Source organism: Rhamphochromis longiceps, linkage group LG23, assembly GCF_057381845.1.
Source record: "Rhamphochromis longiceps isolate RC_006_pf linkage group LG23, R_longiceps_female_GT1.1, whole genome shotgun sequence".
NCBI lineage: Eukaryota > Metazoa > Chordata > Actinopteri > Cichliformes > Cichlidae > Rhamphochromis > Rhamphochromis longiceps.
Genome location: NC_140578.1, coordinates 44,930,334 through 44,955,638, shown reverse-complemented (window position 1 = coordinate 44,955,638; position 25,305 = coordinate 44,930,334). Strand labels below are relative to the sequence as shown.

Sequence of the window (25,305 nt, the reverse complement as noted above, 5' to 3'; positions counted from 1 at the left end):
CTGTTAAATCCAGAATTGAATTCAAAATCCTGCTCCTCACATACAAGGTCTTAAATAATCAGGCCCCATCTTATCTTAATGACCTTGTAGTACCATATCACCCTATTAGAGCACTTCGCTCTCGCTCTGCAGGCCTACTTGTTGTTCCTAGAGTATTTAAAAGTAGAATGGGAGGCAGAGCCTTCAGTTTTCAGGCCCCTCTTCTGTGGAACCAGCTTCCAGTTCGGATTCGGGAGACAGACACTATCTCTACTTTTAAGATTAGGCTTCAAACTTTCCTTTTTGCTAAAGCATATAGTTAGGGCTGGACCAGGTGACCCTGAATCCTCCCTTAGTTATGCTGCAATAGACGTAGGCTGCCGGGGGATTCCCATGATGCATTGAGTTTTTCCTTTCCAGTCACCTTTCTCACTCACTATGTGTTAACAGACCTCTCTGCATTGAATCATATCTGTTATTAACCTCTGTCTCTCTTCCACAGCATGTCTTGATCCTGTCTTCCTTCTCTCACCCCAACCAGCAGATGGCCGCCCCTCCCTGAGCCTGGTTCTGCCGGAGGTTTCTTCCTGTAAAAAGGGAGTTTTTCCTTCCCACTGTCGCCAAAGTGCTTGCTCATAGAGGGTCATATGATTGTTGGGCTTTTCTCTGTATCTATGAAGCGCCTTGAGGCGACTTTTGTTGTGATTTGGCGCTATATAAATAAAATTGAATTGAATTGAATGAGTAACAAGAAGAACTTTGCCTACTTCGTGTCTTGCTTGCTGTGTAATTATATTGTCTTCAACGTTCCAGCGAATAGGTTCAAGCTACAAACCTATCACCCACCCACACAGAAACATCTCCTCTCTAGAGCTAAACTTCTGCTTCATCTCCGCCTCTTTTCTTCATCCTCCGCCTCTCTTTTCTCTTCTTCGGTGTTCTGCAGCCACAGAGCCTCACAGCCGTTAGCACGCCCATACCTGAGCAGCTAGTATTACCCAGCATGCCGAGCAGCAGTGTCAGTTTGTAAATGTGCAAGAATTCCTGCTCCAAACTGTTTCACAGAGTGCTGTGTGCTGTGACCTTTGACCTGCTAAAGACAGTCAGCTGTGGATTATTCATTGTTGTGTCTGATACTTAGAACTGTGAGGAAGAAGCTACACAGTTAATCAGGGTCCCCTCTCTCTGAATCAGGAAAGGTGGGAAGGCCGCGTGTGGGCCGCGGGCCATACGTTGAGTATCACTGTTTGAAATGTGAACATTGTTCTGCTGCAGTCAATGGACTAAACCAGAGAAGAAGAAAACAGACTTTACCATGAAGATCCTCAGTGTGGATCAGTATAATATCAGCCTGATGTCTGCAGTTTAGTGTCAGCACAACTTTCACATCATATTCATCTCAGCACAACTAAAACATGCTGACTGACCTCAGAGTTTCAAGTTTACATCCTGGACTCTCCAGGAAACCACACAGATGCTTCACTCCTGGATCCTGCAGGTTGTAGTTGTCGCTCAGGTCCACCTCTCTCAGATGGGAGGGGTTGGACTTCAGTGCTGCTGCCAGATAATCACAGCTGATCTCTGACAAACCACAGTCCATAAATCTGTATAAAGAATGAAAGATGTAAGTTTATTAGACAAAGTGCTTGAAATCATTCAGTGTTTCATCATCTGTTCAGAGCTGAAGAAGGTTCAGAATGTAGACGTTTAGAAAATGGAAACTCCAAACAGCTGAAGCCAACAGGAAGCAGCTTCAAACAAACACAACAAGAGAAAAAACTCTGAATGTTTCACATTAAAGTCGTACATTTCTCATAAAAACAGGACAAAGACTTGAAAAAGTCGTGTTTTTCCTTCCAGGAACCACATGGCTTCACTTTTAAAGGTGAAGTGTGACAGAAATGGACATATTTGAAGTCCAACACCTTTTTCCAGTCACATTATTAAAGCAGACAAACTACAAGCTCATTTTCATTCCAACAAGTCATCTTCTGACCTGGACTAACAACACTGGTCTCTATGTGCAGCTGGCTGTGAGACCAGTGCTCAGGGAGCGTCTACAAAGTGCAACACTGAAAGAACATCACACACTCATTTGCTTCCAGCACTTTCACACAAACATCTACTGTCATTATTGTCACCAAACTCTGTGGATCCTTTATTGCAAATTCAAATGGGATCAAATGGTCAGACAAAAGAGGGTTATGAGGAAATATGATGAAATGTTGTGTATTAGCAGCAAGTTATTGAATCATTTTCCTCAGAAACCAAACAAAATGATTGACAAACATGTTTTTACAAACTCAGTGTTGGACTTGGATCAGCAGGATAAGCTGATGTTTAAAGGCATTCGAGTCTCTCTGTATGAGAGTCCAGTTCTTACTCAATATTTATGGATGATGTTCTTTCAGTGTTGCACTTTGTAGACGCTCCCTGAGCCTCACAGCCAGCTGCACATGGACCAGCTGACATTACCCAGCATTAGAGGCGGCTGTAAAAAATTCATGTTCCCATTTAAATGGTTTTAATTTGAATAAAACGATGTTGATTCATTCAATCCTGAATCGATGTTTAATATAAATGTATTTTGCCAGAATCTCAGGTTAAAGCTCACAAACTATTTCAACAAGCAGCAAACAGCTAAAACAGTAAATGAGAGCAGCTAAACACACAAAGATGGAAACACAGCGTGGATCGTTCACTCGACGGCACGTACACGGACACGCCGTCGGGGCTGAAAGTGGACAGCTCACAGATCCTGAAGCTGCAGGTTTCATCTGTCTCCAACCAAAACTGAGTGAAGCAGCAGCAAAAGAAGATCCAAACTCTGCTTCACGTTTGATCAATATGCTCATGAATTCTCTCTGACTTTGGCTGTTCCTGCCTGCACAGCTCTCTCTCTCTCAGTGTACTCCAAGAACAGCTTCAAACATCTGTTTCTGCATCATTCACTGTTTATTAGCCACCAGTCTGCTGTTGTGTTCAGTGCTGTCGGCCTCTGACAGTAAAGCCTCATTTCTGCTGTTCCATGGAAACTTTTTAAAATGATGACAGATTACAAACTCTCAGCTGTGTCTGTAATCAAACCTCTGTAACTTTGCTTCACTTCAGCAGCATCAGCTCATGTTCACATGTTGCTTCATGGTTTGCTTCAGTTTTTGATCGACTGCAGAATATTTTGAAGGTTATCTGCTATAAAAAGCCAGAAGAGGAAAATCTGCTTCATGTGTTTCTGTTTGATCCTCAGTGACTTTGACACAAAGGCCTCTGCTGTGATGATCACACCTCTGATCAAGTCTCACAGTGTCACAACTGATAAATGATCAGAGTTAGAATATTTCTGACTGTCTGCTGTGTGCCGTGACCTTTGACCTGCTAAAGACAGTCAGCTGTGGATTATTCATTGTTGTGTCTGATACTTAGAACTGTGAGGAAGAAGCTACACAGTTAATCAGGGTCCCCTCTCTCTGAATCAGGAAAGGTGGGCAGGCCGCGTGTGGGCCGCGGGCCATACGTTGAGTATCACTGTTTGAAATGTGAACATTGTTCTGCTGCAGTCAATGGACTAAACCAGAGAAGAAGAAAACAGACTTTACCATGAAGATCCTCAGTGTGGATCAGTATAATATCAGCCTGATGTCTGCAGTTTAGTGTCAGCACAACTTTCACATCATATTCATCTCAGCACAACTAAAACATGCTGACTGACCTCAGAGTTTCAAGTTTACATCCTGGACTCTCCAGGAAACCACACAGATGCTTCACTCCTGGATCCTGCAGCTTGTTGTTGGAGCTCAGCTCCAGCTCTCTCAGATGGGAGGGGTTGGACTTCAGTGCTGCTGCCAGATAATCACAGCTGATCTCTGACAAACCACAGCTCTCCAATCTGTATAAAGAATGAAAGATGTAAGTTTATTAGACAAAGTGCTTGAAATCATTCAGTGTTTCATCATCTGTTCAGAGCTGAAGAAGCTTCAGAATGTAGAAGTTTAGAAAATGGAAACTCCAAACAGCTGAAGCCAACAGGAAGCAGCTTCAAACAAACACAACAAGAGAAAAAACTCTGAATGTTTCACATTAAAGTCGTACATTTCTCATAAAAACAGGACAAAGACTTGAAAAAGTCGTGTTTTTCCTTCCAGGAACCACATGGCTTCACTTTTAAAGGTGAAGTGTGAAAGAAATGGACATATTTGAAGTCCAACACCTTTTTCCAGTCACATTATTAAAGCAGACAAACTACAAGCTCATTTTCATTCCAACAAGTCATCTTCTGACCTGGACTAACAACACTGGTCTCTATGTGCAGCTGGCTGTGAGACCAGTGCTCAGGGAGCGTCTACAAAGTGCAACACTGAAAGAACATCACACACTCATTTGCTTCCAGCACTTTCACACAATCATCTACTGTCATCATTCATGTTTCTGCTCCTCTGGATTCACACGGAGCCTCTGCTCATGCCGTTGCCATGGTGAATCATAGTATGTGGCTCCATAACTCAGACTGAGCATGCTCAGAGCTGATTGGCCTGACTCTGATCAGCTGATCTAGAAGAGGAAACTCTGCTATATGTACATTATGACATCTACACCTGAATCACAACACTCACACAAATATATCAACTGTGTTTAATATTTTGGCACGTAGATCATTTATGTGCTTCAGCTCTTCTAACATTTTACCACCAACATGTTTCAAAAGGAGCAGCTTTTACTTTGAGCTGTCTGTGTTTCCTGTTTTCATTGTTGGATAATGAAATAAGTCGATGCTTCAGTGCTTTGAATTGTGTTACACAAAGCAAAGTTTTCACGTTGTTCAGGCAGAATCGAGCGTTGAAGAATGAATTCACACGTCAATAAACATTTTCATCAGCACAAGCAGGACAATGAAAGCAGGAAATACCCCAAACTGCCATTTCTCATTCTACAACTTCAACAACTGCACATGAATTATACTTCATACACAGACCCACAGTCTCTGATTGCTCTGAAATCTCACTGACAGCCAATAGCAATAAAGAAAAGTCCAGACTGACAGTCTCTGTGGGGTTAGGCAGTGAACTGCTCACGCTGCGTTCAAGTGCATCACAAACTATTGGAATTGGATCCAACTTTGTGAAGCAGATTTCTTCTCAGCTGCTGTTTTGAACATTTCCTCATGAACTGTATTAAACTCTGTAAATGAACTGAGAACTATTTCTACATTTGAAACTATGGATTCATTTTCCCGTTCACTTCTGTACGTTAGTGTATAAATGAATGTTAGACTGGGCTCCATGGAAACACTTGGACTGGTCTCAGCTGCCTTCTTTCTGTAGTCCTTTCTCTTCTCCAGCTTCTGTTTGAAATCCTCTCACAGAGCCTGAAACCTGCTTTGCTGTCATGTGTGGGCCTGTGTTCCTCTGCTTTAACACAAACCTCACCACAGCAGCTGTGTGGGTCGTCTCTGTAGCAGCCCGATCAGCTTCTGATACATGAACATCGTCACAGCTCCTAACTTCACCTTTATTAGCTTTGACATTCATGTCTTTCTTTTCTCTGTCTGTTTCCACACAAGCTCAAAGTCTCTGCAGCCTGTTTTTATCTGCTATCATCAGATCTCCAACAGCCTCATTCACATCCCTCACACACTCTACAGCCTCATCAGTACTGACTTCATCTTCACTGACTGATGGAGCACAACATGAACCTGTGGAGGCTGAAAAGCTGTCCTGTCAAACATCTCCCCGTCACCACTCCACTTCTGTCAGCCTTTAAATGAACCCTGCTCAAGTCTGTAACTTCTATTTGGAGCCAAGAGGAAAAACTGTTGTTCAGTCGTTTGGAAAGACACAACATTTCTGAAAGCACTCAAACTTCTTCACATTTGTCTTCAGACACATCCTGAACATTTAGGAACTAAAGAACGTTTCAAACATCAATCAAAGATCTGAAATATAGAAAAACAACAACAGCTGCAGTCAGTGAACTCACCTCAGAGTCTCCAGTCGACAGTTTGGACTCTCCAGTCCAGCACACAGAAGCTTCACTGCTGAATCCTGCAGCTTGTTGTTACTCATCTCCAGCTCTGTCAGATGGGAGGGGATGGACTTCAGAGCCGAGGCCACAACTTCACAATGAGTCCCTGAGAGTCCACACCGAGTCAGTCTGTGATCACAGAAAATATAAAATGTGTTATTATAAAAGCAGAAAATCTGCATTATAAACACAGACTGAATGTATATGAAGACAAAACAGAGTGAGGTCATAATCTGATGAACATCTGCTCTTCACATCTGTGCTTCAGCTCCTCTTACTGTGTTTGACATGACACAACGATTCAGTCTCTCTCAGACCTGCAGACTTTTAATGAGAATCTTTGTTTGGATTTAATCTGCAGTGAAGGAGGAAGATGGCGTCACATTTAGGCTTCCATAATGTCCACAGTCTGTCACTGAGATCTGATCCAGAGTCAGAGTGAAGACGCACATTTGAACTGTTTCCTGTCCTGAATCTGACTCCAGGACATTTTGAATGAGCTCAGCTCAGTGAAGAGTTCCAGCTGGAAAGACGATCTCTGTTTGCTACCTGCTGCTGTCAGGTACGACTGTTCACGTCCACACTCAGGAAAAATCTGCTGACTGTCACCAAACGGAGCAGAAATGTCATCACTGGACAATAATGATGAATGAACTCAGAGCTGCTGATATCACATCTGATTTCAGGGGAACTAAACACAGAAATGATTGGCTCGTTTTAGCTTTCTGAGCCATTAGTCTGCAGGTTTATCACTAGTTGGCAGAAACAGATTTGTATTAATGTTCAGCGCTTCAGTGTTTATGACTCCAGATCCAGGTGACAGCAAGTCAAAATGATGTTACCTGTCTGTGTCCAGCAGCAGCCTTTGAATATTGTTATAAACTCACGTGGATCAGTTTGTCTTTGATTGGTTTGTAAAGTTCAAATTCATTTATATTCATCAACTCTAAATGAAAAATGTTTTTCTTCTTCTATGTTTATTATTAGAGTAACAAATTTTTATAGTTTCCTGTTGTTGAGAATTTCAGTGTAAAACCACTCGGACCTGTGCATCACTGCACACTGTGAAAGTATTACTGCAGTTTAATCTATAATCCTAATCAGTGTGTTTACTGGACTGTAGTCAGACCTCCGTTATACCAAAGGAAACACTGAACCGCTTCAAAGTCACAATAAATTTATAATAAATGCTAATAAATACTGGAGTGTTAGAAAAGATGCTTCCAGCGTGTTTGTCTTTGATAGGGTTTATTCTGTTCGTCTACAGTCTGACCACTTGGGGGCGCTTTTGTCTCTTTTGCTCTGAGCCTTGGGTTTATTCAAACTGATTTTAATAAACTATTTTCTGCAAGTTGAAGCTTCATCTCCATCTCCAGTGGTTGTTGCATATTTTATGACTATATTAGTAACAGTCAGAGAGTTTAGAGTAAATTAGATCTTCACGTTTGATTTTTGACACAACATAAATGGTGAGCCAGTGTCAGAGGAAGTGACAGCATCCACCGAGTACCGGGGGGAGTGGGAGGACTGGGGGACCAGGCCAACAAAAAGGTGATCACTGATACAGGTTAGCAAACATTTGCTCATTTGGTGTCTTAGAGCAGACTCCGCCCAGCTTTGTCGTCCATGGTTGCTCTTTCAAAGGAATCTAGTTACTAGGGGTGCAACGATACACAAAATTCACGGTTCGGTTCGGTTCGATACTTTGGTGTCGCGGTTCGATATTTTTTCGATACAAAAAAAAATGTTCATGCCTTTTTAATTTGTCATTTATTAAAATTATAAATATATATTTTAACTGAAAAGTACAGTTTTTAAATTTAACCCTAACCCTTGTGCGCGTTTTTTATTTTTGACAGCGAATGTGCACCTGCGGACCACTTATGTGCACCCCTGGTTATTTAGCTCATCATATCGCAGCCACAGAAATTATTTTGTCCATGAAACCATAAAGCTGCACTTTCTTTTTGCCTTATAGTCTGATTTGTCATTACTTTTCCGTTTTGTGGTAAGCTTTTCTTTGGCTGTCACTTGTTCACCCTGACCTGTCTTATTTGGCTCAGCAAAACTAAAATATATATCCTGCTGCTTTTACACACGCACTCACATAACGCTCAGCGATTCTCTGCGCGATCAACCTCTCACATGTTTAAGCTCACTGCAGGAGATTTCACTTGTCTTGTTTGCATAGTAAGCTAAGGATTGATAAGACGATGTCAGAGGAATTGGTGCGCAAATTATCATCACTCACCAATCAGTGCTGTCGCTCTCTATACACAGTTCGTGCGATTGCAAAATGAAAGCAAAAAACAAGTGCAAATTCAAATGCGATTTCAATATGTCACATATTGACAGTGACTCACCGATGCCAATGACATAATTACCCAGCTACATTTCCGAAAGAATGCAAAAGCATTGACATATATTTTTCCTTCCTACAATAGCCCGACGGGCAGGGCAGAGATAGATTTTGGTAGCCCGACTGGAAAAATCGCTAGCCCCGGGATGTCGGGCTAGCGATATTGCGAGCCCTGTATCTGATTGAGGAATAACTCATCTTTGGAAAAGAGAGTTTATTACAGAGAAATGTCTCTTTCCAAAATAAAAGCTATACTATATGCTTCTTCTGGGCTATATTCTCAGCAGCATATTAAATATATCAGGTCCCCATGAAGAGAATCATGTGCTAACGGCTGTCTAAATGACTCGGGTAAAGTTTGTAGCATGCATGCTTGTTGTTTTTGTCTGCTTCCACTTGTCTGTGCACTAGGATGATGTCGGCGTAAATGTGCAGTCATATTCGTTGTGTTCCCACTAGTGCTTTCAGGTTAATCTCGTTGAAATGACCTTAACGCCACAACACGGCAAATCTCCGTTAACGAGCTACCCCTGATCGCCGTGCATGGGGCTAGACGGCCAACACGTTAACGAGCTAACTGCGCTAACACACTAGTTCCCACCCATGTAATTAAGCATTGCGTGGCACATCCAACATACTGTTTTACTTTAGTCCATGACGTGCTTACCTTCAGGGTCATACGTCATATGAAAACCAAAATAACTCCAAACGCCAGATCTGAATGAGGGTGGGGGAGGTTCAATTTGCCATGTTGCAAGGAGAGCTTAACTTCTGTCTCGCTAGCTTGCCCTGTGCTCTTCCTTCTGATGATGCTGTCGAACGCAGATTCACTGAGCGCTCAACACAGACAGCATCGTCAGAAGGAAAGTTGATAAAATAAATTACAAATTTTGTATTGTTCATACATATGCGTACCGAACCAAAAACACTGTATCGAACAGTTCAATATCGATACGAATATCGTTGCACCCCTACTAGTTATATCAGGGCCGTGCAGAGAAGTTTAAAGGGGCGGGTGCTCAAAGTTAAAAAGGGGCACATTGAACCAGGCTGAATAACAACAACACACATTCATCAAGAATCTAATATGGGAAGGGCAGGGCTGTGTTTATCTGAGACTCTAGACATTAAAAAGTCCATAGGAGAGATGGTAGCTGATTAAACAAGTGTCATGAGATAATAACAAAATGCAAAGATTGGTGACAGCGCTTGGAACCATAAGGCAACAAAAAACTGTGAGAAACAAATTAGGCTCTGCCTGTGAATCACTCTTTGCTTCTCTTCTTCCTTCCATCCCATCATTTCATATATCACTCTCCACTTGCTGTCTATGTGAGAACAAGGCACAACTTGCTATTGCAATAAACTATAATCTAATTATCCACACCTAACAACTCTTGCACTTAATCTATAATAAAATGATGAGAGAAAAATGTTATAGCACTGCCTTTAGTAGCCTCACACAGCTCCTGCTGTTTCCTCCTCATGTCCTTACCAGGCATGTCTAGACAATGTTATATCATGAGTAATAATTTAAAAAAAAAAATCCATATACATAAAACACACACATGCACGCACACACAGTGACGTTTTAGACCTTCTTCAGAATACTGTATATACTATGGGCATCATGGTGCTGATCCAGAATCGGTTAGTTATGTCTATAACTTCTGTTCCCTGAAGGAGAGGAACGAGGTACAACACATAAGTATGGGATATCACGCCCTCGCGTGTCCTGGCTGAAGAAACCTTTATTCACGCCTTTACGGCAGATGACGTGTGATGACACGCGCAAGGCCCCGCCCGCACATATAGCCGCTGCCATCACCGTCATCCCTCAGTTCGATAGCCGCTCTTCACCGAGCCAACTGCTCAGTGGGGCCACCCTGTGTTGTACCTCGTTCCTCTCCTTCAGGGAACAGAAGTTATAGACATAACTAACCGTTCCCTTTCAGTCGATTCACTCGGTACAACACATAAGTATGGGACCTATATACACGCCCCGCAGAGCAGCCACCGAACCGGAACGGGACCACCACATCCTTAGTGAGTGGTAGACCCAGCAGAAAGGACAGCATGAGCCACCGAAGGGGCTGTAACGTCCAACCGATAAAACCGCACAAAAGTGTGCGGCGACGCCCAATTAGCCGCTGCACAAATATCAGCCACAGGCACCCCTCTAAAAAGAGCCCATGAGGTCGCCATCCCCCTGGTGGAATGAGCTCCCACCCCGTGGGGCAACGCAAAACCTCCGGTGCTGTATGCCAGCGAGATAGCTTCTACAATCCAGTGGGACAGCCTCTGTCTGGACAGAGCTCTACCTCTATTCGGATTAGCGAAGCAGACAAACAACTGGTCACACAAACGCACATCCCGAGTGCGCTCAATGTAGGTGCGTAGCGCACGCACCGGACAAAGAGAATGCACCCTCCTCTGCTCCTCAGATTCAAAAGGAGGGGAGCAAAAGCTCAGCAACTCAAACTCCATTGAACTATAAGATGCAGGCATGACCTTGGGAAGATAGGCGGCATTCGGATGCAATACGACCTTGCGGCCATCAGGAGAAAACTGCGTGCAGGCAGGATGCACAGACAGCGCATGAAGGTCCCCCACTCGCTTCGCCGAGGCCAAAGCGAGAAGTAATGCGGTCTTATACGAAAGAAGTTTCATATCTACCGACTCAACGGGTTCAAACGGAGGGCCACAAAGGGCCTCCAGCACCAAAGACAAGTCCCAAGCCGGGACACTGGACTTAAGCACGGGCCTCAGCCGGCGAACCCCTTTCAGAAAACGCACGGCGAGGGGATGCGCACCTGGTGTCACCCCGTCAAAACCGATATGACAAGCAGATATAGCCGCTAAATAAACCTTGATCGTCGAAAACGAAAGGCCTTTATCCAACAGCTCCTGCAGGAATGTCAAAACATCCACAATAGAGCACTGAAATGGGAGAGTGTGGCGGTCCTGGCACCATCGCTCGAAGGCTCGCCATTTGTAAGCGTACAAGCCTCTAGTAGACGAGGCCCTGGCGCTCTGAATCGTCGCTACCACACTAGGTGGCAGACCCTTAGCAACCAAGTTTAACCTCTCAGCAGGTAAGCATGAAGGTGCCACAGATCCGGGCGCGGATGAAACACTTCCCCCCCCCGCCTGAGAGAGGAGATCCCTGCGGAGAGGAAGCTGCCAAGGACTTGCTGCAAGCAGGCTGATTATTTCTGCATACCACGACTTCGCGGGCCACCAAGGGGCCACCAGGATCAGAGAGAGGGAATGCCGACGCACCCTCTCCAGAATTGGAGATATCATTTCCACTGGGGGAAATGCATACAGGAGCACGTCTGGCCATTGGTGCGCTAGCGCGTCCAAGCCCAAGGGTGCATCGTGGTCGATTATGGAGAAGTACAGGGGGCAGTGAGCATTCACCCTGGAAGCAAAAAGATCTATTTGCGCCTCGCCAAATAGATCCCAAATCTGAGCCACTATTGAAGGGTGTAACCTCCATTCTCTCACCAGAGGACCCCCCCTGGAGAGAAGGTCCGGCCCCAGGTTCAGGTGGCCCGGGACATGGGTGGCTCTTAGAGTCAGAAAATGAACACTGCACCATAACAGCAGAGAGCGAGACAGCTGCAACAGGGGAAGAGAGCGTGTTCCTCCCTGCCTGTTTATATAAGACACCACTGTTGAATTGTCCGTCCTGACTAAGACATGCTGGCCCTGCAGGACTGGACGGAAACGCTTTAGAGCTAAGAACACTGCTAACAGCTCTAAGTGGTTGATGTGCAGCTGGCGCTGAGCCGCGGACCAGATCCCTCTCACTGACGCACCCTCGCACAGCGCTCCCCACCCACTTAGGGAAGCATCTGTGGACACCACCTTGCGAAACAACACCCTCCCAATCCGAGAGCCCTGGTGCAGTAGCCCGGGCTCCCTCCAAGGACGGAGAGCTAGCATGCAAGACGCAGTTACCGGCAGCCTCCTCCGGAGGTGACGCGAAGCACACAAACGGTGAGAGAGAGTCCAGCGTTGAAACGCTCTCATTTTCAACAGCCCAAGCGGCACTACGGCGATCATAGATGCCATCATGCCCAACAAGCGCAATATCGTCTGGAAACGCAGTCTGCGTCCCAGCTGAAATTGAGCGAGGCAGCGATGAAACGCGGCCACTCTGTGCTCTGACAACCGTGTGCGGCTGGAAAGAGAGCATATTTCCAGACCGAGAAAAGCGATCTGTTGACCTGGGATTAGCGAGCTCTTCTGAAAGTTCACAGAGAACCCCAGTGTCTGAATGTGTGACAGAACCCGCGACAGCTGCGTCTCCGCCTGTTCTCTGGAGCAAGCCACGAGAGCCCAGTCGTCCAGGTAGGCCAAGATGCGGATGCCCCTCTTCCTGAGGGGCGCTAGCGCTGCCTCGGCACATTTCGTAAAGGTGCGGGGAGCGAGCGACAGCCCGAACGGCAGCACTAGGTATTCGTAGGCTACGCCCTCGAATGCAAACCTCAGAAACTGCCTGTGTTTCGGGTGTATAGCGACATGAAAATAAGCATCTGTTAGATCGATTGTCGCAAACCAATCTCCCGGGCCGACTGCACTCAGGAGCTGTCTGAGTGTTAGCATCTTGAACCTGTACGTTCGCAGGTACGTGTTCAAGACTCACAGGTCGAGGATGGGACGAAGCCCTCCCCCTTTCTTCGGAATGACAAAATAACGGCTGTACCAACCTTTGTCCGTCTCCGAAGCGGGGACCACCCGTATTGCTCTCTTCTGTAATAGCGCCTGTATTTCCTCTCTGAGTACCAAGGCTGCCTCGGGGTTGACAATCGTGTTCACGACTCTTTGGAAACGAGGCGGCTTGACCCGGAACTGCAACCGGTAACCCATGGCAACGGTTTGCAGCACCCACGGAGAGGGGGCGCAAGCGCGCCACTGAGGGAAGTGAGCAGCCAGCCGGCTGGCCTGCAGCACTGACGGCGGGGCGCCGTCGCCCCCCAGTGTGTCTGCAGGGGACTGCATCCCCTGCCTGACCTGGCTCATTTCGCCTGCAGGTTGAGCATTTGAGATTGTTTGAGAGTAAACAACACTCTTTATTGATTGCAACATGGGAACATGTACATTTATACATTTTGTTGGGTGCACCTTTTCCGGGGCATAACAATGAAAAACAGCGGGAACACTCGATGTGGTCGCTTGAACATTCAACACATCTGAACCGTGTGCAGGGGTTATGTGCTTGGGAGACCGCGATAGGGAAGTGCAGCGCCTTCTGGGGCTGACAACCTGAACAGAACTTAAGCGGCACCTCTTGTGCGGCAACAGAGGGGTAAGAGCAGCGTCTCCCTGCTGCCGGATCCCTTCCCCACTCGCAATCACAGCTAGGAGGGCTGAGGCTTCTTCCTCCTGGGCGTCGGGTCCCGTCGGGGGCCCGGGGGAGGGCCTTTGCCCCAGGCCGACTGGCGTGGAGCTCGGGCCGGAGTACGTGCTCTCGCCGGCGGCCCTCCCACTCCAGCAGTGGGCGCCGGTCTCTTGCCAGCTGTCAGAGGAGCGGCGGGCCTGTGAGAGCTAGCAGTGGGCTTGGGCTGGGGCTGGCGTCTGGGGATGATGTCGCGCAGAGCTTCCGTCTGCTTCTTCCTCAGATCGAATCTAGCCTGAATGGCTTCAAGTGAATGTCCGAATAACCCAGCCGCAGACACTGGTGCGTCCAGATACACAGCTCTGTCTCTATCAGGGACGTCGGAGAGGGTCAGCCACAGGTGCCTCTGCGCCACCACTGTCGAAGCCATCCCTCTGCCCAGGGAGAGCGCTGCACAGCGAGACGCACGGAGGATGTAATCCGTGGTGACTCTAACCTCGTTAAGAAGAGGTGACAGCGGGCTGTCCTCCGGAACCAGCGATCCAAGCTCCGCCAGGCACATTGCTTGGTACGTCTGGAGCATGGTGACGGAGCTCATGGCTCGAGCGGTGCCGGCCTGAGCCCGATAAATCTTCTCCAGCTGCGAGGCCGAGAATCTGCAGTGCTTGGACGGCAGAGTTGCGGGGCCACCGACACCATGGTTATGGGACGGGGCCAGATAAGCAGCCAGAGACGGCTCCATAGGGGGTGGGTTAGCTAAACCAGCTCCCTCGGCGCCGTCCAATTCCATGTACTGTCCATAGCCGGGCACAGTGACGCGGGTAGACAGAGGTTTGTCCCATGACGCTGTTAGCTCGCAGAGAAAGTCTGGGAACATGGGGAGGCAGTTTTTGGCCGTTGCGGGCTCCGGTGGAAGGAAAAAACCCGCAAACCGCGACGGCTTCCGAGCTGGTGGAGGAGAGGGCCAGTCCACCTGCAGCTTCTCAGCGGCACGGCGAAACAGGGAGAAAAGAGAGGTGTCATCGTGGCCGACCGGCGCAGCAGCGGCGGCATATTGGGTCGACAATGAGCTCTCCTGCTCATCCTCCGACAAACCATGGATGTCCAGGCCGATGTCCAGCACGTCATCGTCTTCCTGGGGAGCGCTGGCGGGCTTCAACCCAGGCTGAAGCCCGTCAGCGCTCCTGCATGGTTCCGGTCCGTCATCGGCTAACCCGTCAACGTATTCCATGTGGTCAGCCCAGCTAATCGCGGGGACATCGACCTGAAAATTTTCGTCTTCGGACTCGGACGAAGCCGGGGCTCCAGACTCGGAAAGAAGAGGGTCATGCCGTGCGACAGCCGAGCGTCCCAGCACTCTTTCCACAAACGTCACCCGTCTTTCCAGGGTCGAGCGTCGGAGCTGGCGACAAAACGCACAAGCTTCGGGCTCCGTCAACGCTCTCCTAGCGTGGACGATCCCCAGGCAGACAGGGCAGGCATCGTGCTGGTCGCTGTCGTGCAAAGAGAAACCACATCCCTGAGGACAGGGGCGAACAGAAGATTTCTGCTTTGCTCGCTTCGGTTTGGAGTCCATTCCCAAAACGCAAAGCGAAACGCTGCACAAGAAAAACTTGAAAATAGCGCTCCGCGGGCAGCCTACGCACCAGCTGGGCGGTGGAGGCTAACACCAACAGGGGCAGTTAAGCTAGGTTCAAGTTGGCAGACAACGGAGCTAACTAGCAGTAGCTAGCTAGCCCAACTCAGCAGAGGTGTTCTCAGCGAGGTGAAGAGCGTAAGAACTGAGGGATGACGGTGATGGCAGCGGCTATATGTGCGGGCGGGGCCTTGCGCGTGTCATCACACGTCATCTGCCGTAAAGGCGTGAATAAAGGTTTCTTCAGCCAGGACACGCGAGGGCGTGATATCCCATACTTATGTGTTGTACCGAGTGAATCGACTGAAAGGGAACCTTACATTATTATTTATTACTAGAGCTACAATAATAAAGCAATGAGGAGGGGGAAGTAATAAATATGAAATAATGTATTTATGATGATTCCATTTGTTTCACTATCCACTCTGTGCAGGGCAAAGCTTATTACATTTTTAAACTGTAGAGATACAATCATTTTGCTGCTGTAAAATCCAAATTTTGTCTTATTTAAAATATAAATCTAATATAATCTGCTTCTTAATGTATGTTCTTTAAAATACAGCGTGTGTTTTTTTAATATATTATAATTATAATAATTATTATGTGGACATGCATATTAGATCGTTTTTTAGTGAAATATAATCCCTCCAGAAAGGCAGGAAAAGCCTTACTTTAAAACTATGTTCTAAATACTTTAAAACTAAATATGTTCCCTAAAACGGTGACAGAGCTACAGATCCATGACAGCCTTACACAGGTAGCCAGCAGCTATGACCAGCACTACTTGTGCAGTTAATAAAAGGACAGGTAATGTTTGTCGCGCTGTTGCACACACAGCACGCTCGTTTGTTTCAGTTCGTCAAATTGTCACAAGACAACTTACCAACGTGTACGAAATAAGCTAATACTCCTGTGTGCTATACACTACAGTGTACGCTGTACAGCTACTTACTGGGTTTGTCGCATCAGTCTGTGTCTCTGAGTTAACTTGTGTTTCTCCTACAGCTCCGGACCGCAACAAATGCGCGTGCTCTTTGTGAGCTCGTTCCCGGCTCGTAACCAGCGCGTTCTGCCGTCAAGGGCGATCATTGGTTAAATGTGATCATGTGACTGATGCAAGCCAGATCCTTTTATTTAGCAAAACTGTGATTAATAGTTAAATATTATTGTTGAGGGGCACAGACAGGACTCCGCACGCACACACACATAAAAATAAATAATAATTTTTTTTTAAAAAGTTGCCTCAACAAAAGGGCACTTTGGGCACCCATCAGGAAAGGGGCGGGTGCTCAAGCCCCTCTAGCCCCCCCCCCCTCTGCACGTGCCTGAGTTATATATTATTTTACTTAATGATCTACTGACACCACTGACTATGACAACCCCACGAATGGAGCCAGTGCACATGTGCAGTTCAATTCCCGGGCAGGTTCTGAAGATGGCCGAGCTGTCGAGGACAAAGTTACTAATGTGACGCTAATGTGGTTAATCAAGATCTTCATAACTATGTGGAGCACAGTGCACACACCCCTGCATGTTCTATAAGCCAATAGGAGGACGTTCTGTTTTTGGCACACAAAAGTTTCTCAGGTTTTGATTACAAAACAAGCAACAGGCCAAAAATATTTATAGATTTAGACACAATAATAGATTCCTCCCAAATCTCAGGAACTCTGAAACTCAGGCATTAATAATTAATAATATTTTCCAAAGCTTATCATTTGGACATATACAAATTACCCTCTTGGGTTTATGAGGTCCTCACAAAAATGAATATTCGCTGTCACAGTCTGTAAATTTATCCAAGTCACAGCAAGCATTTTGAAATAAGTCCTAATCAGTCCAAGAAAAACAGTCTTGAAGGGTCTGGATGGACTCGCTGACCACAGCAGAACCAGCACTGAGGTTTAGTTCTCTTTAAGACAGATTTCATGATGGGAACCAAATAAAACACATTTCAGTCAAACATGCCACAGAGAGCTCCACAGAAAGATTTATTAGGTTCCTTGATGGAGCCATAACAAACGTCAGCGAGCGACCTCCCAACTGTACATTGATTAAAATGACAAAATAAACTGGGAGCGTCTGGTGTGACGTTACTGTGGTCTGAGTGGCGACTTCCACATTCGCCCTCAGTTGAACATGGGAGGCGGATCGAAGTTCAATCTCAGCCGTGATTCCCTCACCACCACTTTATCACCAGCTCTCATTATTTTAAAGACAGAGACCCTCACACTGGGCTTCACTAGTTACTGCTGGGTCTCTGTTATACAGAAGGCCCATACCACATTAAGGAAAAAATAATGTCCTTAATTTCAACATTAAAGGTGAAAATGAAGAACTGTGGAGATTTGCTGTTTCAGGACAAAGTGCCACAGTTGCTGTACTCTCTGAGTCAGTGAAACTTCAGCAGTGGTGTTAGCTAAAAAAGGGAAATGATTCCTGTTACACATCCATGTGTTATATAAACACAGTGTGGTGAAAAGTATAAAGATGCTGAAAGGATGGTGCAGAAAGCTGAAAAACACAAATCTGGAAGATTTGTACAAAATCAAATGTCTTGTAATGGACGGATGCGAGGTTATCGATGGTTCCACCTTCGTACAATAAAGAGGATGGATGCTGCAAAACTGGATGATGAAATATTGGTTCAGCACTTTGTTTGAAAGCGCTTTAGAAATAAAGTTATTATCATAAGACGGTGGATCACTTTGTTTCACTAACTCATCTAAACAAAGCTTTTTGTAGAGGGGACAGCAAACCTGGCAGTTTGTCTTGAAACATCAAATCTCCACATTTCAACTTTTTTCTCCAAATACAATTTTGACTTTAACCTCGACTTTATCTTAAAATGATCGGGAATATTTTTCTTACCGTGGTCCTAAAACTCGGCCTTACTCCGTTTCCATCGAAGCAATAAGGTCAGCTTTCTTGTGCTCCACGGTAAACCTGTTCACCGTGGAGAAATCACGCTGAAGAACTCGGCAAGTAAGGCCCCTGTGAGCTCCACATCTCCAGCGTCGGGTCCCAAAAGAATAAAAGTGACTCTCGACTATACTGGCGAACCTGAAGATCTCCACAGAGCTCTCACTAAGTGGCAAGTCAGCATCCAGGTGAGGAGGATGGCTGTGAAACCAAAATGAGCCAGAATGACTCAACAATCCACTTTAAGAAAAACAAACACACAAATCACTCTGGCCCACTCACTGCTGCTACACGTCACCAACCACCAGGGATGATGATGATGATGCTGGCATCAAGTAATCAAAGCTCAGCTTCTCGTCTGGTGATGATTTCTGATCATTTCTATGATGATCGTACCAAATAATGCAGATACGACGTGATCACGCCCAACACTCTGCCAACGGGCACAGACTGACCTCTTCCTGCTGTGAGTCGTCCCTGTCAGAGCCTCGTCCTTGTGACTTGGTGATGCTGTGGTGTGTTCGTGACCTCACACGCTGTTTGTGTGACTTTTGTTATAAAGGGGCGGAGTCACGAGTGGTGACGGTTTAAAAATAATGACCTGCAGTGACCTCTGACTCTAATTTTGGATGTATGCTGGCACACTGTTGTCCATCTCAGCTCTTTAGTACAGAGGAAAGAAAAACTAAAGAACTGGAGCACATATGCTGATGGTGATGATGTCACAGATAATGTGATTGTTCACACGTTCAATAATTAGTTGGAAAAATTAAGAAAGTGCAATCAGAGCCCAGATAAAGACAATAACATCAGACAGAAAGAGCAGTGATCAGAAGCACAAACAGAGGCTGCTTTGGACCATCTTCACTGTTTCACACAGTTTCACTTTACTACAAACACGTTCTTTGTAAAGTCTCACTTCAGTCTTCTCTCCTAAGGAGCAATGCTAACAGACCAACAGCAGCACAGACATGAGCAACAGTCTCATTACTGTCTGCTGCACCGTGTTAACACGACCAGGCGGAAACAGCACACAGATAAAACATGTCAGACTGCAAACTCAGCGTAAGACTAAAAACCGACGACGTGGTGAAAAGCTCACAGTTACACACCCACATACATGTGAAGGTGCACTCTCCTACCAAGGTCTCTGCCAGAATAATACAAATGTAGTGTTCTGATAAAAAACAAAACATTTTTAAAAGCATGAAAACAACAAGAAGAATTTATTACTGTGTGACTGAGTAACTAAACTATCACTAATTGATAATATTAATGATCACATCTGGACTCACCGAGCCTTTCTGAAGTTCCTCACAGCTGCAATCAGTCGACGTTGTCCCTCTGCTGTTGTGTTGTACTTCTGCAGGTCCAACTCATCCAGAACCTCCTCTGACATCTGCAGCATGAAGGCCAGAGCTAAGCAGTGGATCTCAGAGAGTTCCTTCTCTGATTTGTTCTCTGACTTCAGGAACTCTTGGATCTCCTGATGTACTGAGAGGTCGTTCATCTCCATCAGACAGTGGAAGATGTTGATGCTTCTGTCAGGAGAGGATTTTGTCTTCCTTTCTTTTAGATTCTTGATGACTCTCTGGATGGTTTCTGGACTGTTCTCTGTCTGACCCAGCAGACCTCCTAAGAGTCTCTGGTTGGACTCCAGACAGAGGCCATGAAGGAAGCGAACAAACAGGTCCAGGTGGCCATTTTTACTCTGGAGGGATTTTATTAGTGTTTCCATCAAAAAATTGTCCAGAGATGACTCGTTGTATTTTTTTCCCAGGAAGTTCTTCAGCACCTCTGACTTCCTGTTGGTGAAACAGTGGAACATGTAGACTGCAGCCAGAAACTCCTGGATGCTCAGATGAACAAAGCAGTAGACTGGTTTCTGGAAGATCACACACTCTCTTTTGAAGATCTCTGTACAAACTCCTGAGTACACCGAGGCCTCTGTCACATCCAGACCACACTGCTCCAGGTCTTCTTGGTAGAACATGATGTTTCCTTTCTCCAGATGTTCAAACGCCAGCCTCCCCAGCTTCAGAAGAACTTCCCTGTCAGCCTCCGTCAGCTCCTGTGGACTCGTCTCATGTCCCTCGTGGTACTTGTTCTTCTTCCTCTTTGTCTGAACCAGCAGGAAGTGTGAGTACATGTCAGTCAGGGTCTTGGGCAGCTCTCCTCTCTGCTCTGTAGTCAACATGTGCTCCAGAACTGTAGCAGTGATCCAGCAGAAGACTGGGATTCTACACATGATGTGGAGGCTCCTGGATGTCTTCATGTGGGAGATGATTCTGCTGGACAGCTCTTCATCACTGAATCTCCTCCTGAAGTACTCCTCCTTCTGGGCGTCAGTGAAGCCTCGTACTTCTGTTAGCCTGTCAACACACGTAGGAGGGATCTGATTGGCTGCTGCAGGTCGGGAAGTTATCCAGACGAGAGCCGAGGGAAGCAGATTCCCCTGGATGAGGTTTGTCAGCAGCTGGCTGACTGATGACTTCTGTGTGACATCAGACAGCAGCTTCCTGTTGGTGAAATCCAATGAAAGTCTGCTTTCATCCAGGCCGTCAAAGATGAACAAAAGCTGAGAGACAGCCAGCTTCTCTGCTGTGACCTTCTGTAATGTTGGATGGAAAACATGGAGCAGCTCCAGAAGACTGTACTGCTCCTCTCTGATCAGGTTCAGCTCCCTGAATGAAAGCAGAACCACCACACTGACATGTTGGTTCTCCAAGCCCTCTGCCCAGTCCAGAGTGAACTTCTGCACTGAGAAGGTTTTTCCAACACCAGCCACGCCGTTGGTCAGAACCACTCTGATGGGTCTCTGTTGGTCAGGTAAGGCTTTAAAGATGTCCTGGCACCTGATTGGAGTGTCATGGAGGGCGTCCATCTTGGAAGCTGTCTCCAGCTGCCTCACCTCATGTTGGCTATGAACCTCTTCACTCTGTCCCTCTGTGATGTAGAGCTCAGTGTAGATCCTGTTGAGGAGGGTTCTACTTCCTGTTTCATCACTTCCTTCAGTCACACGTTCACATCTCCTCCTCAGACTGATCTTATGTTCATCTAAAACCTCCTGCAGACCAACATCTGCTGAAAGAAAGAAAAACAGAAAGAAAACTCTTCAATGTCTGAACAACAACAAGAAGTCCAGTTTTCAGAAATGAGTCCATCAGCAGACAGATGTTCAGTCTTACTTTGTACACAGCTGCTCTGACTGGCTGTCTGCAGTCCAGCTCTGCTTCTGGATCTTTCTCCACACTGGGGACAGGACCAGTCTCCTGATGAAGCAGACTGGTCCCAGTATGAGGAGATGCACTGTCTGCAGAACCAGTGTCCACAGCTGGTAGAGACTGGATCCTTCAGGACGTCCTGACACAAAGCACAGCAGGACAGCTGCTCCTCCTCACAGACACCACTCCTCTTCCTCTTCCTCCCTCTGTGAACACATTTCTTTATCACTAAAATCATTGACTGTCAGTGACAAACATCCAGATTTGATGACACTGTGCAGAAGCTCTGATGGTCACAGAGAAAAGTCAAAGTGGAGAAACTTGTGTTTGAGTTCAGAATCCAAGTTTCCTTTGCTGTTCCTGCCTGTCTTATTAAACACAGAGTGATCAGCCTACAAACTCCACAGTAAAAGCCTTCATCACAGAGCCAATCAGGCAGAAGCTTCTGCACCATCAGGACACAAACAGAGAGGAGCTTCTATCCTCAGACCATCCAAGTCCTAAATCAGAACATGCTCCCCTCATAGCATCACCATCAGGGTTTAAACAGGACCTTACATCATGTTCTTGTCTCACTGTCATATTTCAGATCATACCTGATTCATTATGACGTCACACGCTGCTACACTGATCCTGCTGCTTCATTACTGCTGATATTACTCTGCTCACTCTGTTCAGTTACTCTCTTTACATCACTTTGCTCATTTGCTTTGTTCTGCTTGCACTGCTCTGTCAGTACATGCTGTGCTAATGTGGCACAAAGCACTTTAACATTACATCTGCACAATGTTTCATTATTTCATTTAATGATTGTTTCTAATGTTTTGTCCAGTCACAGGAGCAGCTCAGCACATTTCACTGTGTTGTACGTGTATGACGATGCCTGTGACAAATAAACAGCCTCGGACTCTTCAATCTTCTGCATTTCTTTGGAGATCAGCTCAGTGGCCTGTTGAGACCATCTTTCTATTTCTGATGACTCAGTTCAGATTATTATCCTGATACTTTCTTTTAAAATGTGATGAAATCATTTATCTGATGTTCTGACACAAATACACCAAAACGATCCCAAACAGCACAAACCACCACGTTACACACAGTGTAATAAAAATACAGGCAACTACAAATAAAAACACTTTTAAAATATAAACTAAAATTACAAAGTGGTCACAGAATTTCAAACACCCGTAAATGAGTCAGCAGCTCTCTTACATGGTCAGCTGAGCTCCATGATTGAAGAACATTGTTGGTGCAGGTTCATGACTGAAGTTTAGAGGTCTGTTTTTGGACCGGTCACTCCTCACAGACACACAGCTGGATACTGGAGACTGTGACCTCTGACCTCTGCAAACACAAACACATCACATGAATTACTGATTAATCTCTGTTTAAAATCTTTTAAGCAGCTGCAAACACACAAACTGGATGATGTGATGGTTTCTGTCAGTAATAGTTGTCTCAGATTAGAGTACAGACGGCTGCAGAGACGTTCACAGCAACAGAGAAGAAATCATTACCTTGGATTGCATTACTACTACGATTGATACTAGCATTATCGTACCCGGACCACCATTAGGAATCATTTATGATGTCACTGGTAGAACATTTATAGAAACAACCTTTGAACTCTGAGTCAGCAGCTCTCTTACATGGTCAGCTGAGCTCCATGATTGAAGAACATTGTTGCTGCAGGTTCATGACTGAAATATGGAGGTTTGTTTTTGGACCGGTCACTCCTCACAGACACACAGCTGGATGCTGGAGACTGTGACCTCTGACCTCTGCAAACACAACCACATTGCATTCATTTCACATCAATTAGTACACCACAAAAGGCATGCAAGAAACACAGTATGAAGGCAAACTTCTGGCTTCAATAACATTCAACAGGTCAGGTGGAAACTTTTCTCAGATTTGATTCATGTTTTTATAGAACGATCCAGCTAAAAAAAATATACCATTAGGTCAGGGGTCAGCAACCTTCAGGACCCAAAGAGCCATTTGGAGCCAGTTTCCACGCAAAAGAAAACACTGGGAGCCACAAATACTTTTTGACATCTAGAATGAAGATAACACTGTATATACTGTTTTTACCTTTATGCTTTGTATGAACAACTAAGGTGTGTTGCTTATGAAATCCATGAAGTGCTACAGAGAAAATTACATGTTATTTATGTAATGAACACATTTGAACTCTTAAAGAAATATAACCAAAGGAAAGACACCCAGCTGAACTAAAATGATGTAGCAAACAAAAGCTGCTGTGAGCCGCCACCCTTATATCTCCTTTGGGCTTTTGGAGCCTTGACCTGACTTTTAAAAAATAATTGGAAAAAAAGCTCTATGCTGCTGAAAGATGAAAAATAGATATTTGCAAAATTCTGCCTAAATATGTATTTTACCTGGTTAATGTGTGTGGCGGGGCGTGGTCTGCAGCGCCGCTGCAGGGGGGGCGGACGCACCTGAGCGGCACCCGCAATCACGCCTCGCCGCCTTAACGTCTGTGCTGTTGTGTTGGTGTGTGTCGGGCTGTGAGCTGCAAAGCTACAGCCGGCTGTGTGCGTACAGCAACCGTGTGTGAAAAGTGGTCAATAAAGAGAAGCTGAAAAGCGTGTTCATGCAAACATCGTCGGGTCTGCCGTGATAGGTTTACAATGGGACTTCTGCTCCTGAACCTCTGCGCACAGCGTCTGCAGGTCGGGGCTGTACGAAGTCACTTTCATCTTTACAGGACTGTAAGCTGTCGTCTGTGAGGCGTGAGCGGTGTTTGTTTTTAACATAGTTCACGGTGGAGAACAGCTGCTGACATAATGTGGATCCGAAGATCCATAATTGGCCTACCTGGGGCTGAAAGTCTCGATAAATGCACGGCGTTTCGGCGGGTACACCGGCTTCCACGAGTGTGACGCTTATTTGAACGATGAAAAAATAAAAAATATAATTTTCTTTTTATATTTCAATATCACAATAATCTTCCAATTTAGAACTACAAGTTAAAAAAGAACATAAATAAAATACACTTCAGCTAAATACTTCTAATTTATTTTCCCAAACCACGAGGAGCCGCACTGTAAGGACTAAAGAGCCGCAGGTTGCCGACCCCTGCATTAGTGTTAGTCAATGTTGCAACTGAACTGAAAAACAAAAGATTTTGGTCAGGTCCAAAGAAACAAAGTCACTATTAATACAACACAACCCCCCCAAAAAGAGCCATGTAGACCCCGGGCTCTATGGGTCTTGTGCTCGGAGCTTGTTCCTGTGCTGCCATGATTAGTGCCTCTGTGCTGTCTTTCAGTCCAGCTTTGTTCAGGCACTGGTAGGATTTCTGGATGTCAGCCACTTCCTCTGCCTGCTGGTGGTGCAAACTGTGTTGTTCTGAGTTTCATTGGACGTCTTTGTCCAAAGCACCAGACAAAGGGCAAAGTAGATGCATTTGCATCAGCAGGAAAATACACCCCAAACTAGCATCATCATTATACAACTTTAACAACTGCCACTAAATGATACTTCATACACAGACCAGTGTTAGGTTAAGTTATGATGTCACTGGCAGAACATTTATAGAAACAACCTTTGAACTCTGAGTCAGCAGCTCTCTTACATGGTCAGCTGAGCTCCATGATTGAAGAACATTGTTGCTGCAGGTTCATGACTGAAGTCTGGAGGAAATATTTCTTTGGACCAGTCACTCCTCACAGACACACAGCTGGATACTGGAGACTGTGACCTCTGACCTCTGCAAACACAAACATCAATAACTGATCAGTTCTCTCTGACAGCCATATGATCAGCTGATCCCTCTGTGATATTGTGTCTGCCT

General features: G+C 45.8%; 1 protein-coding gene across 1 annotated transcript; it reads right to left on the bottom strand.

Moving 5' to 3' along the window:
- Positions 1-1,387: 1,387 nt before the first annotated feature.
- LOC146642815 (protein NLRC3-like) lies at positions 1,388-23,304 on the bottom strand. The gene is made up of 6 exons (XM_085397221.1): positions 23,167-23,304; positions 21,450-21,528; positions 19,557-21,345; positions 5,953-6,126; positions 3,689-3,865; positions 1,388-1,583 (listed from the first exon to the last, which is right to left on the bottom strand). The coding sequence occupies exons 1-6, from the start codon at positions 23,287-23,289 to the stop codon at positions 1,388-1,390; spliced, it is 2,538 nt and encodes an 845-aa protein (XP_085253347.1). The 5' UTR covers positions 23,290-23,304.
- Positions 23,305-25,305: the final 2,001 nt, after the last annotated feature.

Excerpts from the sequence above, each read along its gene's own strand:
- LOC146642815 (XM_085397221.1), bottom strand. The coding sequence starts at position 23,289 with ATGCAATGTGGTTGTGTTTGCAGAGGTCAGAGGTCACAGTCTCCAGCA. Across the intron at positions 21,529-23,166 it reads GTCATGAACCTGCAGCAACA|TGGTCCTGTCCCCAGTGTGG; the intron begins ATGTTCTTCAAT and ends TCATCAGGAGAC. Across the intron at positions 1,584-3,688 it reads TGTAAACTTGAAACTCTGAG|ATTTATGGACTGTGGTTTGT; the intron begins GTCAGTCAGCAT and ends TTCTTTATACAG.